Source organism: Physcomitrium patens, chromosome 24 (genome assembly GCF_059467195.1).
Source record: "Physcomitrium patens ecotype Gransden chromosome 24, ASM5946719v1, whole genome shotgun sequence".
NCBI lineage: Eukaryota > Viridiplantae > Streptophyta > Bryopsida > Funariales > Funariaceae > Physcomitrium > Physcomitrium patens.
Genome location: NC_143433.1, coordinates 8,532,309 through 8,548,420, shown reverse-complemented (window position 1 = coordinate 8,548,420; position 16,112 = coordinate 8,532,309). Strand labels below are relative to the sequence as shown.

Below are 16,112 nucleotides of genomic sequence, written 5' to 3'. Positions count from 1 at the left end.
TGTACCATGGGTTCTTATTAGAATAACATTTAAATAATAATAGGTTCAACAACAAAATTTGCATGATTTAATTAACAGTATGTACATTTACATTAATTACATGGATAGTTAGTGCTTGTTCTTAAATGCTTTAGTCATGATTCAAGTAATTAATAAAAAGAAACCCTCTAAAAGGATTTTTTTTTAAGGAAGAAATCTGTTAACAGTTTATTCATGTAAAAAAATATTTATAGTTTTATGAAGAAGATACTTATCTTAACCTTTGAAGGAAAAACCAGATTAAAAAATATATACATAATTCATCAAAAAAAAAATTTCAAAAAAAATAATATGTTAAAATTCAAGAAATTAAAAATAAATTTGTGAAGAACAGATGCCACTTGGCACTGGATTGTTCACGAATTTCACCAAATTTTCGTCAATTTTCGTTCAGATTGTGACGAAAAACGTTGGAAGTGACGATGAAACGTTGACGAGGGTGGCCATCGACCGGGAGCGACTGGAAATCGCAGGTTTCCGGTCATCGGTGGGAATGCACTAAACCCCGGAGCCCCTAAGCCCTAATTGCCAAACCTCGAGCTCTCGTGATTTCTCTCGTCGCTGCAACGATGGGTGGGAAGGAGGAGGATCGTGATCCAGAGATGGCAGAAAGTTCCGACGAGGAAATTGCAGAGGCGAGCGCTGATCCTGCTCCCGTGAAGAGCCTTACAGCGCCTGATGGCGGCGTCTGGTTTGTGCTCGAGAAAGCGTCTTTGGAGGTCGCCAAAGTGGGAAAGGTGCAGCAGAATCGAAGAGCTCACTGAGAGGGTCATTTTGGGTTTGCTTGCAATTGAGTTGGAATAACATGGGGGATGATTTGTGCGATGAAGAGTATGCTGTCTGGGTTTTGGGTTTTATGATCACTGTAGGGCTCTAAGCAACAGGTCGGCGACCTCAGGGTTTAGGTTGACGGTTTTGAATTGCTAAGTTTGTTGTGTAGCTGTGATTTTTGAAACCTTGACCTGAATGCAACTCAGGACGACTTAAGAAAGTGCAATCGTTTCGTTGGGTTGTGTACTATGCGTGGTGGAGTGTGAAGCATGATTTCTGAGTCGTGTCGAGTAGTTTTTGTTTTTTCTGGCTTTGTCTTCAGTCACAGTGCTCTGCTTCATATTATGGTCATACTGTAGGGTTGCTAACTAGGTGATGCAGAACCTGCTTAGTATTAAGTCAATATTTTCTGGTGCTCGTGTGAGCACGTAGTTTATCCGTTTCCGCAAATCGTGCTTACCAACATTAGACTCACCTCTGGTAAATAGCAATAGTAGAGAAATTTAATGTATTGTTTATTGGTTTACTACAATTTGCTCAACTTGGAGGTATTTGTGCTTATCTAGCCTCGCTTGTGCATGCATATGTGCAGAATTATCAGCTGCTTAACTGTGACGACCATGCTAATTTTTTGCGCAAACATAAACGAGATCCTGCACAGTACCGCCCCGATATTTTACACCAGGTTCTTTTGCTGCAATTGTTATGTTTGATTTCCCCGTATCAGCTACGTCATTTTCCATTCAGCTTATAGAATACGTGTCATTTAATTCTTGCGCTGTCCTTCGTTATGACCAGATAGGTCACATTTGATACTAGTCTTGACTCTTGATCGCTTTTGAATAGGCGTTGCTGGCAATTCTTGATAGTCCGATGAACAAGGCTGGAAAGTTGAAAGGACTCTATGTACATACAGAGAAGAATGTGCTCATTCAGATCAATCCACACATTCGCATACCAAGAACTTTTAAGAGATTTTGCGGACTGATGGGTTAGTGCCAAGTTCTTCATTCTATTTTACAAATACGGTGTCTTCAGAAGTCTCCGCAGGCAGCTTGATTGTTCCAGTTCGTGCATGTTGAAGTTGCTGGGCCTAATGAGCAGTTTACATATTATGGCATTCGTATTATATGACGATTTGTGCAGCATCACTTGATTTTTCAAAGACCTTCGTAACCACAGTTCTTTGCTTGTTTATTACAGTGCAACTGCTTCAAAAACTTGTTATCCGAGCTACTAATGGGCCTGATAAGTTGATGAAAGTTGTAAAGCAACCTGTAACTCGACATTTGCCCATTGGTGCCCGGCGGATAGGTATGCTACTTAATTCGTTAACAATCTCACTGGGATGTTACATACAGCTCTTTAAGATATGCGTCATTTTTGAAAGTTTCCTTTTGTGCAGATTGATTCCGTGCACATTGCAGTTGACTTATTGGTTTTTATTGATCGTGGAACAGGAATGTCATACAGTGCTCCTAAAGTTGTACAATTGAAAGATTACATTTTGACTACCAAAGAAGATACTCCTCTCGTCTTTGTGGTGAGTTTGGGTTTCCGCTCCTATCACCACCAGATTTGGGATCGAGTTTTGTAATTTCCTGTTTGTTATGCATTGATCAGATGCATTTCTGTACACTTTCTGTGTTTCTTTTCTGGGGTACAAATGTAGGTGCTGCCTTTGACATTTTAATTGTCTGTGAATGTAGGTGGGGGCAATGTCTCATGGGAAGATTGAAGTGGATTATATAGATGATCTTGTCGCAGTGTCAGCTTACCCTCTCAGTGCGATGTGGGCCATCGCACGTATTTGCAACGCACTAGAGACGCAGTGGAATATCGTATAACAGTGCACCTGTACAAGCACACTGGTAGTTATAGCTTTTAGGTTTTTTTTGAAAGGAAAATGGAGTGACTGTAATTCTCGTTTACTGTCTCAAGTGAAATCTAGATATTCTCTGGATGGTTTTAATTATATTTGTTTATGAGATCTCGTCCTATGTGAGGCTTGCTTTTCTCTGCTCTAGTGGTACTCAAATTCTAGACCAACAAAGTGATTTGCTGGGGTATTTGTAACCCGATGACTACCACACTGTTGATGCAGACAGTAATCCTTGGGGTGTAATTGCCACATGTTAAAACCCAATGGAGAACATCTGGAAACGTCTGAATATCAAGATTTCCGCCAGGAAGTCTTTCAAAATCCTCAATTTTTGTCTGGAACATTTGTATTCTTGCAGAAAGAGTTTCTAACAACATCGTCACAACATCCCATTCAAATTATTTCTAAATTAACAACCGTTAATTTAATAGACCATGTGGTTTATACTTTTTTTTTAACACAAATTAACAACCACATTTTATGTTACAATATATGTGAATACTATAGTTTTTAAATACTTATAACAAAAATATTTTATTTATTAAGTTTCTCGCAAAAACCACACGTGGCAGACACGTAGGCAAACAACCAACATAGCTGACATGGCAGACACGTAGGCAGGGAGCGATGTGCGGAAAGAGAAGGCGTCGCTGTGGATGCGGCCCTTCTTCCTTTGGTGCTGCGGATGCGGCGTCACCCAATCCACAACCCCACTCACTCACTGTTCCCAATTCCTTCGCTCGCAATCCCATCCTTCACTCACTTCACTCACATTGTTGTTGTTGCTGCTTCTGCCCATCTTACAATTGCAGCGCAACGGGGTTTAGCCGCACTTGGGTGCACAGTGTTGGGGTTGGTTGCAGAGTGTGTTGGGGCAGCATTGGAGCGTGAAATTTGTCGCACTTCAGGTTTGCAAACTGAGATAGCCTGCGCGATGGCGAATGCGGTGCTGGTGAAGCCCACTGTGACGGCCGCTATGCCGTGCAGAGCTTTGAACGTGCACCACCAGCTGCAGAGCAGCAGCAGCAGCAGTTGCACCCTCTTTGTGCCTGCCACTGCGAGAAGGGCGTCCGTGTAAGAGCCGATCGTTTTGTCTCTTGCTGGAGGTTGAGAGTGGTGGTGCGGTTGCGGTGGTTGGGCTTTGAGGGGCCCAAGTTTGTTGTTGGGTGATTTTGGAGCTTCTGGTTTTGGGATTTGGATTTAGAGGGCGGTGTTGGGTACACTTTGGTATTGGGAATCTCGAGGTTTATGCACGGTTGGGAGAGTGAATTTCATGGGATTGGGAAAGTGACTGTTTCTAGGGTCTGTGTTTGAATTTCGTGCGCCGCAGCAAGGGACTTGTGGCGCGGGCAGCTATCAACTCGAGTGGTTTCTGGACGCCTGAGGCTTCTGTTCCCAATTACGACTTCTGGTCTATCAGGTAAATGTGGGGCTTTTCAACCTTAACGTATTTTTCAGAACACAAAGCTTGGTGGGTTCTCATGTAGGACTCAGAAGAAGATGCTTTGGGAAATCATGTGGTTTTACAGCACCATGTCAATGTCCATCCGGGATTGTGTTGATTGTGCGGTGTTTATCATTTACATTTGTCGTGTGAGTTATGTTTTACAACCTGAATAAGGAATTGTGTTTTTACTTGTGCAGGAATGATTTAGAGGTACCATCTTCAGGATTTCTTGGGGAGGGTGCCAGAGCTCAGGGTGGGCAGGGCCCCCCTCCCATGCTTGCCGAAAGATTTCAGAGCGTCATAACTCAGCTTTTTCAGCAGGTTCAGTTTCCTTACTGTGAATTCTTACTACCCTGTCTTAGCGGGGTCTTGTAGGAACGGAAATCATAAATTTCACTCGAACTACCAAGTACAAGTATTGAGTTAGTCGATGGTTTAGATGGTTGCCTCGGAGGTCCAACTGTAGCTTTGATTAAAAAGGAGTTTTTCTTCGATTGAAAAACAGCGGATTATTCGATGTGGAGGTGCCGTGGACGATGATATGGCGAACTTGATCGTCGCTCAACTGCTATACCTGGATGCTGCTGACCCGAACAGAGTATGTTTCCAAAAACTTTCTTCTTCAAACTGCTTCAGTGTTCATTGTGGGTTCCGTTATAAGATTTTTGGGCACAACATCTCTTATTTTGAGACTGCTCCTATTTGGCTATGGTTCCATTATTATCTGAGGAAATTTGTAGTTATGTAGTTTTTAGAGAAAGGTAGTAGTTCTTGCGAGACTGGTTTGACCTATGTTGCTAATTAATCATGGATTTCTTTTTATTTGTTTCTGTGTTTTTGGCAGGATATTGTCATGTACGTCAACTCACCTGGAGGTTCTGTGACAGCAGGTGGAGTATAATTTGTCAAAACCTATTTTCTCTTCTCCGCGCTAGTTCTGAGTGTACTGCAGTAATTGATGCGATCAACATGGGCTTTTATTTCACTTTTTTGTAATATGTCATGTGTTTATCTTATACTTTATTGTAATTATTTTTGACAGGAATGGCTATTTTTGACACCATGAGACACATTCGGCCGGATGTCAGCACAGTTTGTGTTGGACTTGCTGCTAGGTAAGGGTTCCGTTTTTCATATTCAAGCACTTGATGTCAAATCAGATGTGATCGCTCTATATAAATCTTTTTCATTGAGTTTTACGCTATGCAATATTATGTACTCTTGTTGCTAAAACCTGCTAAGACACACTGCTACATATAATTTATTATATTATCAGTTCGGAGCCTAAAGCGTTTAATGTTACTAAGACGTAGCTGAGAAATATTCTTGTACAGAAGGTGGTTTGAGGTAAATAAGGATTTTAATCTTCTTTTAGGTCAGCTCCCCCATGGCTAGCTGGAGGCAATCAATGTAGAAAAGGTGGAAAATGCTACGCGTATTTTTTATGCTTGGTAAGAAACCACCGTGAGAAACATGAATTGTAGAGTACTAAATTTATCTGTTCTTTGTCGATGTTCTGCAGCATGGGAGCTTTTCTTCTTAGTGGTGGTACTAAAGGTTTGTTCGCACGCTTACCTGTTTATTCTGTTATACTAGTGATCTTAGTTCTGATGTGTATCATTTACAATGCTTATTTAATCCTCAACACTTTTGGTTCTTTTCTCTCACAGGTAAAAGGTACAGTCTACCTAATTCACGAATAATGATTCATCAACCTTTGGGAGGTGCTCAAGGGCAACAGACTGACATTGAAATTCAGGTGCATATTAAAAGTCTTCCTCCATTGTTCACACCTATTACCAACATGTGTTCCATCACTATCGGATGATGTATTTATACAAACTTCACTTTGGATACGTTCTTAGTTTTTTCAATCTGATGAATTCCGCTATACTACATATTGCCTTATCAAGGACTCTCATTTGCACATGCAGGCTAACGAGATTCTTCACCACAAGGCCAACTTGAACGGTTATCTAGCATATCACACAGGACAGCCTTACGAGAAAATTGTCCAAGACACAGACCGCGATTTCTTTATGAGTGCCAAGGAAGCTCAGGAATATGGTCTAATTGATGCCGTTATCTCCAACCCTCTCAAAGCTCTTAGGCCTCTACCTGCTGCGAATGGTTCAGCGGATCCAACTCCTACTCCTGCATAATTACATCTTAGTGTAGTTGTGACACAAAGCAGGAAACCAGTAGCAGCAGTTATAGGCTAGATTTTTTGAAGTTGATCTCTTATTTTATGATTCCACGTCATAGTTCGACTTCAATGTCTGGGCGAGTTGGAATTTTCGACATTGTTGAGTATATGATGCAAAAACTTCCCTTTGTGGAGTTGCATGTTCGCTAACCTGAGATGGTTTACTGATTCTGTTTTACTCTTGGAACAGTATGTTGGTTATCTCTTTGTCTTTCCACTTTTATTCTCTCTCATAATCCAGTCCCACCTGCAATTAATGCATTCATGACTGAACCACAACCTGTGTTTATATAACTGACATTCATTTCATCAGTATGTGCTGTGTTACCTATTCTGGTTGCGCTTGGAAACAGGAAACACTGGTCATACAAAGTTGTATGAACAGATGTTGCAATTCTTTTGTTCAACTTCTAAGTGAAAACTTAAAGACGCAGTTGAATCCATGCATTCCAGTCTCCTTGAAGCGTAGAATGCTTCACAGACCATCCCTTCCGCGGTGTACTCGCCGCTTGAAGTCATCTCCCTTGAAGCACTGCTTTTCCTTACGGTGCAAATCGAGGTATGCAGAATCGTCCTCATGCTGTACCAAATTTTTTTTACTCAGAACTGTCAGCCCCAAAAGCGAAAAATACTAGACAATCTTGGTAACGTGAGGCACGTGATTAGCAGTATAAGAAGAGCAGCAGTGCGTACTGAGGGCTTCAGAGCAGATAAAAATTTTAAGGGACTAAGGGAAAAAAAACAGAAAATAGAAAATGTCAAAAACCAACAAGGACATCAAGCATTGACAAACTCCAGCGTGCACAGATAGTTACGCTTTGTTAAAGTCACCAGGAGGTTCAATTCAGTCGAATCATTCTGCAGAACCACAAGCATGTGTCAAGCATCAATGGTCACCGACCTGATAAAACAACCCGAGGTACATCTCCAACTTCTGGAAGAAAATCGAAGATCCCGCTTGGAAATGCACAACGAAATCAAGCACATAAAGGAGACATGCAGTGTGACATGAAACCGACGTCTTGAAGCTGAGTGAGCCAAACTCGACTTCTACAAACACCACCATTCAATGCAATGCCCTCAAAATCATACTTTGACATGAAGCTTCATTCACGCATTCCCAACCCCCGCCCCAGTTGTTTACAAACCTGGCCACTGTTTTGCTCTGAGACGGCCAAAATTTGCCAACTCGTCGACAGCCAAGCTAACCAGGTTACAAACCCAATGTTCCATAGAAACAGAGACAACCGGCAGTGACTACAATCCACCCAGTGATCTAGAGGTCGCAGAGCTAAATTTTAACTCTGCGAAATTGATCGAAAAGAACAAGTCGAAAAAATAATATATTAATAATATTAATAATCAACTACAAAAACCACACAATGAACAGTTTCTGTTTATGCTTTTCTTGTGAGATTAATTGGGGTCTTCAGATTTCATGACATATGGGATGCGACTTAGAGTGCAAAAGGCTCTAATAATTGACTAAGATCTTGTTAACATAATAATAGTAATGATAATAATAATAATATATCTCATTTAATTAATAGTTTATATCTCTTTAGTAGATCCCTCATTATTATTTCTTGTTATTTTAGTTATACCTAATTACATTTTAAACTTCAAATGATTTAAAAATAAAAATGAAACACGTTTAATTGGTAGAGATGTTTAGATTTTTTAACCAATTACTAATTAAATATGACAAAAATTTAAACTTCAAAAGTAATATCCTGTCCTATGAACTCTTTCCAATCCTGTCCACATTGAATTATATCGAACAACAAATACTAGAATCAAAATTCAACATACATCTGTTCTTCTCTACAGTAATATTACAATCACTTCTTTGTATTACAAACCCACAAAAACATGTGAATCCAAATATTCTCGAATTATAAAACTAACAAATTGCACAAACATTAACACACACAATAATGCTTTACCTCTGTATTTTTACTTTTAAGAAATACACCTTTAACAAATCTAAGTCTTCATTCTAACTAAGTTTCTATTTTAACCTACCCTAACCTTTTTTTTTTCCTATTTTGTTCACCGGCAAGCTCACTTCATGAACGATTCTAAATGTCAACAAAGCTATAAATTGATCTAAATTTATAGAATGCATCTAGAATTTACTACAACTAATGTAACTAACAAAAACATAGCTCAACATGCAACCTCCTATAAGCATTAAAAACACAGATATACCCAGAAGATAAAAGTGATAAGGGATTGCCCTGCAATTTGTTGACCTATATAATAGAAGGTTCCGAGACAAATCTTGTAAGATATTTACGAGTAACCAAAAACGTTTCGGATACGTACTCCGGCCTAAAACGCTTAAGAACTTAACTGCTAAGATTGGGCTTCAACATGTCAAGAGCCAGCACAAACTAACACAAAACTTCAAGATCAAGGTCTGCAACATACCCGGCCTATTATACAAAATCAAATGCTCAGCCTCGGATTGTGAAACATCCTGGCTTAAATCTTTGATAATTCCGCCAGAATTTTACATAAGAGACGTTAGATCCTCCAAACCGTAATTGAAATGTGCAATTCCTGTAAGAATCTCTTTTAATATAGATATTTACATCACTATCCCAGAAGTCCCTAATGCCAAAAGCCAAATTCACAAACTGTGTGAGAGGCATTACCATAAGTGAAATTGGGAACTTCTGATTTAGATGATGCATGCATCTACAGGCAGTCTCACACCGTTTCCTCGTCCTTGGCTGCCAAAACAATTTTCTTCAAAATCTCCTTTGTTGAGAAATGCGCATTCTCAACCGCCTTCGAAAATTTTGTCCACTTCTCACCATGCCGAGGCTCGGCAGCTGTACATCTCTGAATTACATCCTGTTGTAAATCCTCGCCTGAATGCTGCAGCTCAAACTTGTACAGCTGTGCCCAGAAGTCCCCAATATCAGGAGCCAAAGTCACAGCTCGGTTCAACCAACTTCTTGCCTTATCAACCTTACGATCCTGCCAAAACAACTTCGCAACGGCTGCAATGACATATGGGTCCTGATCGCAGCGTTTCAATGCATCGACACTCTTAGACTTGCGTTGAGGTCGTGGAGCCATATCGATAGCTTCTGCCCATAGACGTCCACTGGAAGGACAATCTTGAAGTGCCTTGGCCATGAGCGATTCTGCTTCCTTCTTGTTTCCAGCATGAGCCTCGACGCGGATGGCAGCTAGCCAAAGCTCAGGGTTGTGTGTATTCTTGAGCCTAGCCTTCGTGAGAACCGCTCTTGCCTTAGTCAAACCGCCCAGCCTCTCTTCTAAAGCAGCTGCAGATAACCAAAGTGGAATACTGTGAGGACAATTACGCAATGCTCTCTCATACGTATCCCGCGCTGCTTCCGGCTGGCCAATACGGTCCTTGAGCTGCCCGAGCATGAGCCAAAGCTTGTGGAACTGTGGAAACCTCTCTAGACTTTCTTCCAACAATTCTCTCTCCTTGTCCACATTTCCAATCTCACGCTCCACTATCGCTGACTTCATCCAGACCCGCTCAGTGCCTCCCCTCTCTCTGGCCTTGGCTAACAGCATCCGAGCTCTCTCTGGTTCATGATTCTCAAACTCTAACTTGAAGGCAGCTAACCAAATCTCCTCAGAGTTAGGAATAGCGGCATAAGCCTCTTGAAGAATGGCACGCGCTGATGGAACATCCCCTGCTAACCACTTCTCCTTCGCGCCCATGAGCCACAACACTTCAGCCTGAGGACAATAGCCTACGGCCTTCTTCAACATAGCGTCAAGCGATTCCCGAGTTCCGTGACTCTTCTCCAATTGTGCAGCCCGCAACCAAACACTCTTCTTGCCCGGAAAGAAAGTCAATGCATGAGCATAGATTGCTCGAGCTGTTTCCACAGAGCCACGTTTCTTGCATTCATCAGCATCTGCCACCCATGTTCTCTTCCTATCTTCCTCTTCTACTCCAATGCCGATAGTTGAGGTAATAATAGCTTGGCAAGTTGCCACTGAGCCGGCACGCTCTGCTGCTTCTGCCTCCTTCATCCACGCTTCCCGATCAATAGAAACTCCGTCACGTTGAAGCGTACGAATAGCTCTGTCAATGATCTTCCCCACCATAGCAGTGTTTCTGTTAGCTTCTTCCAGCTTAGCTGCAGTAATCCATATACTTGTCTCCGTTGGTAACATTTCACGTGCTTTGTTAAGAACACGCTTTGCGTTATCGTAAGTCTCAAGACGAGCCAAAGCCAACCAAAGCTCCACGTGAAGAGGGCAGCATTCAACAGCTCGTGAGAGAAGGATTCTTGCATCATCTTCCTTGGCGAGTTCAACAACGGCTTTCCAAATCCTCACAGAGTCTGGTATATGTTCAAGAGCTTTTCGCAATACCCGTGACTTGCTGATGTCATCGCTCTCAAGCTTCGACGCTTGCATCCACAACTTCACAGAATTAGGGATAGCTTTAACACCCTGAGCTAATACAGCTTTCGCGTTCTGGGGAGTCGCTAATCGGCAGGCCTCAAGCCAAATATCCTCGTTCTGGGGACATTCCTCGCATCCCTGCTGTATGAAATTCCTGGCTGCTTGAATTTTTCCAGCAACTTCTTCCAAACGAGCAGCTGCAATCCAACCGGGGGCGTGCTTTGGATTCGTTTGAATAACAGATTTAAGCAACAACCTTGCCTTTTTTATATCAGAAATCTCGGCATCACTGTTGATTTTCATGCTCTTTAGATCAGTGAGGTAACCCTTCGGATCTACGACGGTCAATCCACTCACAGAGTCAGAAAGACGATCCAGCTTTAGGGACAACACTGTGCCTCTTCCTTCTCCAACGGCTGTAAGATCTGTAACAGGAGTCTGCCCATACGGGGTCTCCACGCCCGCAGCTCTGGACCGAGGGTCAAGCGCAGTTGCGTGCTCATGCTCCTGCTTGGCACGTTCAAAAAGAGTGTCCGGTGGGGGAACAAAACTTTCAAACCTTTTCTTCTTGTTCCTCAGCGAATAGTCTCCAATTTCTGGTATACTTTCCCATTCCGTAGCCGATAATGTAACCAACTTCCGCTTCAAATCAGCAAATTGTTCCGTAATTTTGGGGTTTGAAGCACGATACTTCTCGATTTCTTGCTTCAGACGAGCTTCTCGGCGATCCTTCCGCCTAGAGTCCATACGCTTATCAATATCCTCCCACACGGCATCAGCCTCCTTGTCATCTTCATCATATTCGCCAGAGGCAAATAATCCCACATCATTTCCTTCAAACTCATCAAACTTCTGATTTTCATCATACCCTTTCTCCTCTGCTTCCTCCTCCTCCTCCTCGTTTCCTCCTTTACCTCGCCCACGCCCGGCACCTGCTGGCGCTGCTGCAGCTCCTCCGATTGTAGTCGCGGTCCTGTCCGGCAAATCAGGTGCTGCTCTTGCGGGCCCAATATCAGACCTGGTAGTGAACCCAGTCGCACCACGTCCCAATCCAGCAACATAATTGGCTGGTGGCCTGGAATTCAAAAAATCCAAACGAGGTTTGGGGGCAACCGGCGCCTGCATTCCTCCCAGAAGTTTTCCTGTGAGGTGCAGGGTGCAACCATCCCTAATTCCATAGCTTTCAAGCAGAGAATCATCCTCAATAAGCTGCTTGTTACAAAATGCAATACCGAAATGACGCGCAGGAATGCGCTCTCGCGCTTCAATCGACTCCTTCAGAAGCTGCACAGTCGCAGCCCCTTCAGGCAACGACACGCAAACTGTCCTCCCCGCGAAATTCCGTATGAAAAAATGCATGATGGCCTTATATTAAACTGCCACAGCAAAAATTCAAAAACAGTGAAAACTTCAATCCACAATCCCGATTCACCAGCCGAACAAGCTCCCCTCAATTGCCACAAACACAAGACCCCCAGTATTCAAGCCCTAAAACCTAATCAAAAACCGCAAACAAACTCTTCCGAAACTCCCTCTTTCGCTGACTGCGCGCGTAAATAATTGTCGCTGAGAAAACAGCTGAGAAAATATCACCAAGCTACAATCGCATACCCCAGGCTCACCTCTGGGGAACAACTGCACCGGACTATGCAGCGCAAAAACATATCCCTGAACATGAATTCTAACAATAACCTCAAAATTAAACGGATTTGAAGCACTTTAGGTCCTGGTTAAATCCAACTTGGCTGCAAATAGAAAACGCAAACGAAAGAGCACGATCAGCTGACCGTCCAAGAACTGAAATTCCTTCACCGCCTCAGAAGATTGCGAGTCACTCCATCACAATTGAGCGGCTGCTGATTCCGAGCGGCGGGTCTGGTCGCGGTGAGCTCGCACGCACTGTAGTTCAGTCTCGCTCTGCCGCAGCGCGAGAGCCACGGAGACCGGGGACGAACTTTCTTCGACCCCTATCACCGTTTCCGTTGTCGCGGGCTTGACTCCACGGTTTTGAGTCCATGTCTCGTGGTCGAAGTTCCTTACGAAAAATAAAATGAGATTTTGTGAATGGAAATGTGTGTTACAAACATCCAACAAGAAGATTCTAAGAATATTCTATTAGGTTCTAGAAGATTCTAAAAGTTTTTTAGAAGATTCTTAAAAGTTTTAAAAATATTTTAATAAGTTCTAAAAATTTTTAAGAAGATTAAAGAAGTTGTTCAAGAAGTTTCCTAAGATTGCTTCATCTTTAAGTAATATGAAAACTTCTTAAGAAGCTTCACAATATCTTATATATATTGGAGTTGAGGTTTAGGAGATCCTCGGTCTCGACAACATATCTTTTGGAGTTTTAGCTTACTTTTTTTGATGCTAATCTTATATTCATCTAGTTTAATCAAATATTTGTTAGCTTTTTTATTGAAACTCTTTTGTTCAACTTCTTGTTTGGTTCCATATATAGTGTATCCATGACAGTTTGTCAAGACTACCTTCTTATCAATACTAAAGCTTGATGCTTCTTGATAAAGAGTAGATTACTCTTCTTCTTGAAAGTATCTAGGCGCTTTAGAGGTTGCAAAGTACCTTCTTCTAAATTGGTATTGTTTTAGATTTTTTTTTCTTGAAGATAGCTAGAAGTGAAGATGTTAATATAATTGAGTCTCTCAAGTCCAAGTTAGATGTTAATATGAACATATTGAATGCTTTAGCTCAAAGAACTACTAAAATTGAAGAATGTTTTGCAAGATTTTATGGTGATGCAAGACTTGGAGCAGATCAGCCTATCATAAAACCACTTTCTCAAGCTTTTACATCCAAAGAGGTGGTGGCACTTGTACTTCAATTAAAAATTTTACCTATTCAATAATATAAAGAGTCTTAGATAAGTCTTTTAGAAAAGTTTGATGGTACATGGTCAAAGTTCCAAGAGTTTGATAACCAAATTTAATTGATAATTTTTTTATAAACTAAGCACTATCTAACAAAAGATCCACGAGTTAGATTAGTTTGAACCTTGTTCATATGATAAGTCTTATTTAAGTTTGTTCTATTATTTGAAAAGAAATTTCTAATCTTGAACAACTTTGAAGCTTTCTTAGAAGTATTTGCTGAGGCATTTGGAGAACATGACAAGGCTTAATAGTTAACAACAAAGATTTGCTTATTACATCAAGGATAATGCTCTGCATGAGTTTCTACATCTAATTTTAGGCAATCGTCTAGTTACATTAACTAGAATGAACAAGTTCTTATGAGCAAATTCTATTGGAGACTAAAAAATGATATGAAAGATCTATTACTATCATGATATGATCCTGAAATACTCAATGAAGCTATTAGCCATGCTGTGAAGTACAATAATCAATTATTTCAATATTGTTAATATTAATGCTTATAGACTTTGACAAAGCAATGCATTAGAAATTTCTTCTCTATTTCTTCAACAAATATATTACTTCTATATTTTAGAATTGAGGATATATAAATTGATATAATATGATTCAAACCTTTTACAAAAAAAGAGAAGAAATGTCAATTTCAATGAAGCCTATATTTATATTGTGGTGAAGAAGGTCACAAATCTGAAAATTATTCAAAGAAACAACCATGACTAGAAGTACAATTGCCATAATAGGAATCATGTGGTTAGACATTTCAACACCTGAAATTTATTAAAGTTCTTTTGTTTTAGCCCAACTTACTTGTAGTTTTATTACATCTTTATTTTTTGGCCTAGAAAGGCTTCAAACAAATGCCTGATTAGATTTAGGAGCATCAACTTGCTTTTCAGATGAGAATTTTTTAAACTTCATAAATGTTTTCAAATACAAAAGTCAAAACTTGTTGTTAAGGATATGAGTCTCAAAGAAAGAAATCCTCAATACATTCTTGTATCACTCAAAAAGACTAAAAAATTATTAAAGAGGGTATTATATTGAATTAAAATGGCTATTGCTAAAAATAAGATGACTAGGAAGTCTTAAAATAAGACTAAGAACAAGAAAGGCGTTGATAAGAGTGAAGAAGGCTTTATCCTTGCTTCCATATATAATTTTTACTAAAAACTATATGGCCATATCATATAAGACCTCTAAAACTTGTTGACTTTGCAAGACTCATATTTTAACTTACGAGACAAGTTTTCTATATGTATGCCATATAATTAACTAATTCTGCAAGATATCAACAAATGATTAATTTGTTGATTAAGCTTCTAACCTTCTAATCAATTACAAATACATGTAAAGTCAAAGCAGGATCTATGAAGCTTTTAGGAAGCATTTCTAAAGTATATTACAAAATAAATCTACTTTTATTTACTTCTACTTAATCATATAAGTAAATATTAGAATAAATATATATGTGTGATATTATCCTTTCTTATAGAGACAAGTTCTACCAAGAGTGGTCATCATATATTGAAAAAAATTAAAAATGCTACAAATTATATTTGCTACATACTTTGATCTTTATTTTCTTTAAAAATGGATTATAGGTCATTTCAACTATCAATAGTATCTTATACCAGGGTGGAAAGACTACCTTATTATTTGATTGTTGTTAAGACCTTTAAAACTTCTTTCAAATAAAACATTTAGAGCACCATCAGAAGTTGTTCCTATTTTTAATAAAATCACCAAATATTGGAAATCTCTTCTAAAGTCGAGATTCCAAACATGTTGTATCTTGCCATCTATTTGAAGAAGGATATATTGTTCTCAAGGATCTTCATCTTCAAGATTGTGACAATTATAATATCTTGTCCAATAAATCAGCAATTGATAGTTCTTGAGTTAAATCTATTAGTTGTTGATTCTCTATCTTTTTAGGATCACAAATACACAAAAGTTAGAAACAAGAGTAGAAGGTAGAATGCTATCTTCTTTGGAACTTGTTTTTTTTATAGCATATAATATATTTATGAGTGTTGATGTGTATTAGAGTCATTAGTAGATTAATTTAAAGAGAGTTGACATAAGAAAATTTATTTTAAAATTTACTTATGTTGATTATAGTATTTAAATTATATAGAATTTTGATATTTAGTATAAAATTGAAAATATAAATAATTTTATGACAGATTTTGGAAATTGAGTGTTGCAATTACGAGGGTGATATTAAATTCTATATCTTTTATGAAAGAATTTTTACACTTAGAGTTTGTATGAAGAAGTTATAGAGTGTTGAAGATAGCACATGCAATATGAAAGGAATACGTGAGTTTTTTTTGTTGATAGTAATAGTTGATACCAAATCTTGAATTTTTAGATGAAATTTTGGCTCAAAATTCCTAAAAGTGTGTGTTATTAGGTTAAAAAGCTATGTATCAAAAGTTTATGGTATTTGAATACTTAGTTTGTGAG

General features: G+C 39.6%; 3 protein-coding genes across 4 annotated transcripts; 2 read left to right on the top strand and 1 right to left on the bottom strand.

The window, feature by feature from the left end:
* The first annotated feature begins 578 nt into the window (after positions 1-578).
* On the top strand, positions 579-2,785 carry LOC112276962 (uncharacterized). Its single transcript, XM_024508813.3, has 6 exons — positions 579-776; positions 1,403-1,495; positions 1,657-1,801; positions 2,014-2,124; positions 2,271-2,353; positions 2,520-2,785. The coding sequence occupies exons 1-6, from the start codon at positions 609-611 to the stop codon at positions 2,655-2,657; spliced, it is 738 nt and encodes a 245-aa protein (XP_024364581.1). The 5' UTR covers positions 579-608; the 3' UTR covers positions 2,658-2,785.
* A 576-nt stretch (positions 2,786-3,361) lies between these two features.
* Positions 3,362-6,523, top strand: LOC112276961 (ATP-dependent Clp protease proteolytic subunit 5, chloroplastic). Its single transcript, XM_024508812.3, has 9 exons — positions 3,362-3,766; positions 4,023-4,112; positions 4,337-4,460; positions 4,645-4,737; positions 4,984-5,029; positions 5,182-5,254; positions 5,662-5,696; positions 5,810-5,898; positions 6,074-6,523. Exons 1-9 carry the CDS (start codon positions 3,378-3,380, stop codon positions 6,299-6,301), a joined length of 1,167 nt encoding a protein of 388 aa, XP_024364580.1. The 5' UTR covers positions 3,362-3,377; the 3' UTR covers positions 6,302-6,523.
* Positions 6,524-8,267: 1,744 nt separating this feature from the next.
* Positions 8,268-12,678, bottom strand: LOC112276960 (protein STABILIZED1). Of its 2 annotated transcripts, none has more exons than XM_024508810.3 (2): positions 12,540-12,678; positions 8,268-12,128 (listed from the first exon to the last, which is right to left on the bottom strand). In XM_024508810.3, exon 2 carries the CDS (start codon positions 12,109-12,111, stop codon positions 9,061-9,063), a length of 3,051 nt encoding a protein of 1,016 aa, XP_024364578.1. In that variant the 5' UTR covers positions 12,112-12,128; positions 12,540-12,678; the 3' UTR covers positions 8,268-9,060. The 2 variants fall into 2 exon arrangements, with proteins under 2 accessions (XP_024364578.1, XP_024364579.1); XM_024508811.3 differs by having other exon boundaries at positions 12,375-12,639.
* Between the last annotated feature and the right edge of the window lie 3,434 nt (positions 12,679-16,112).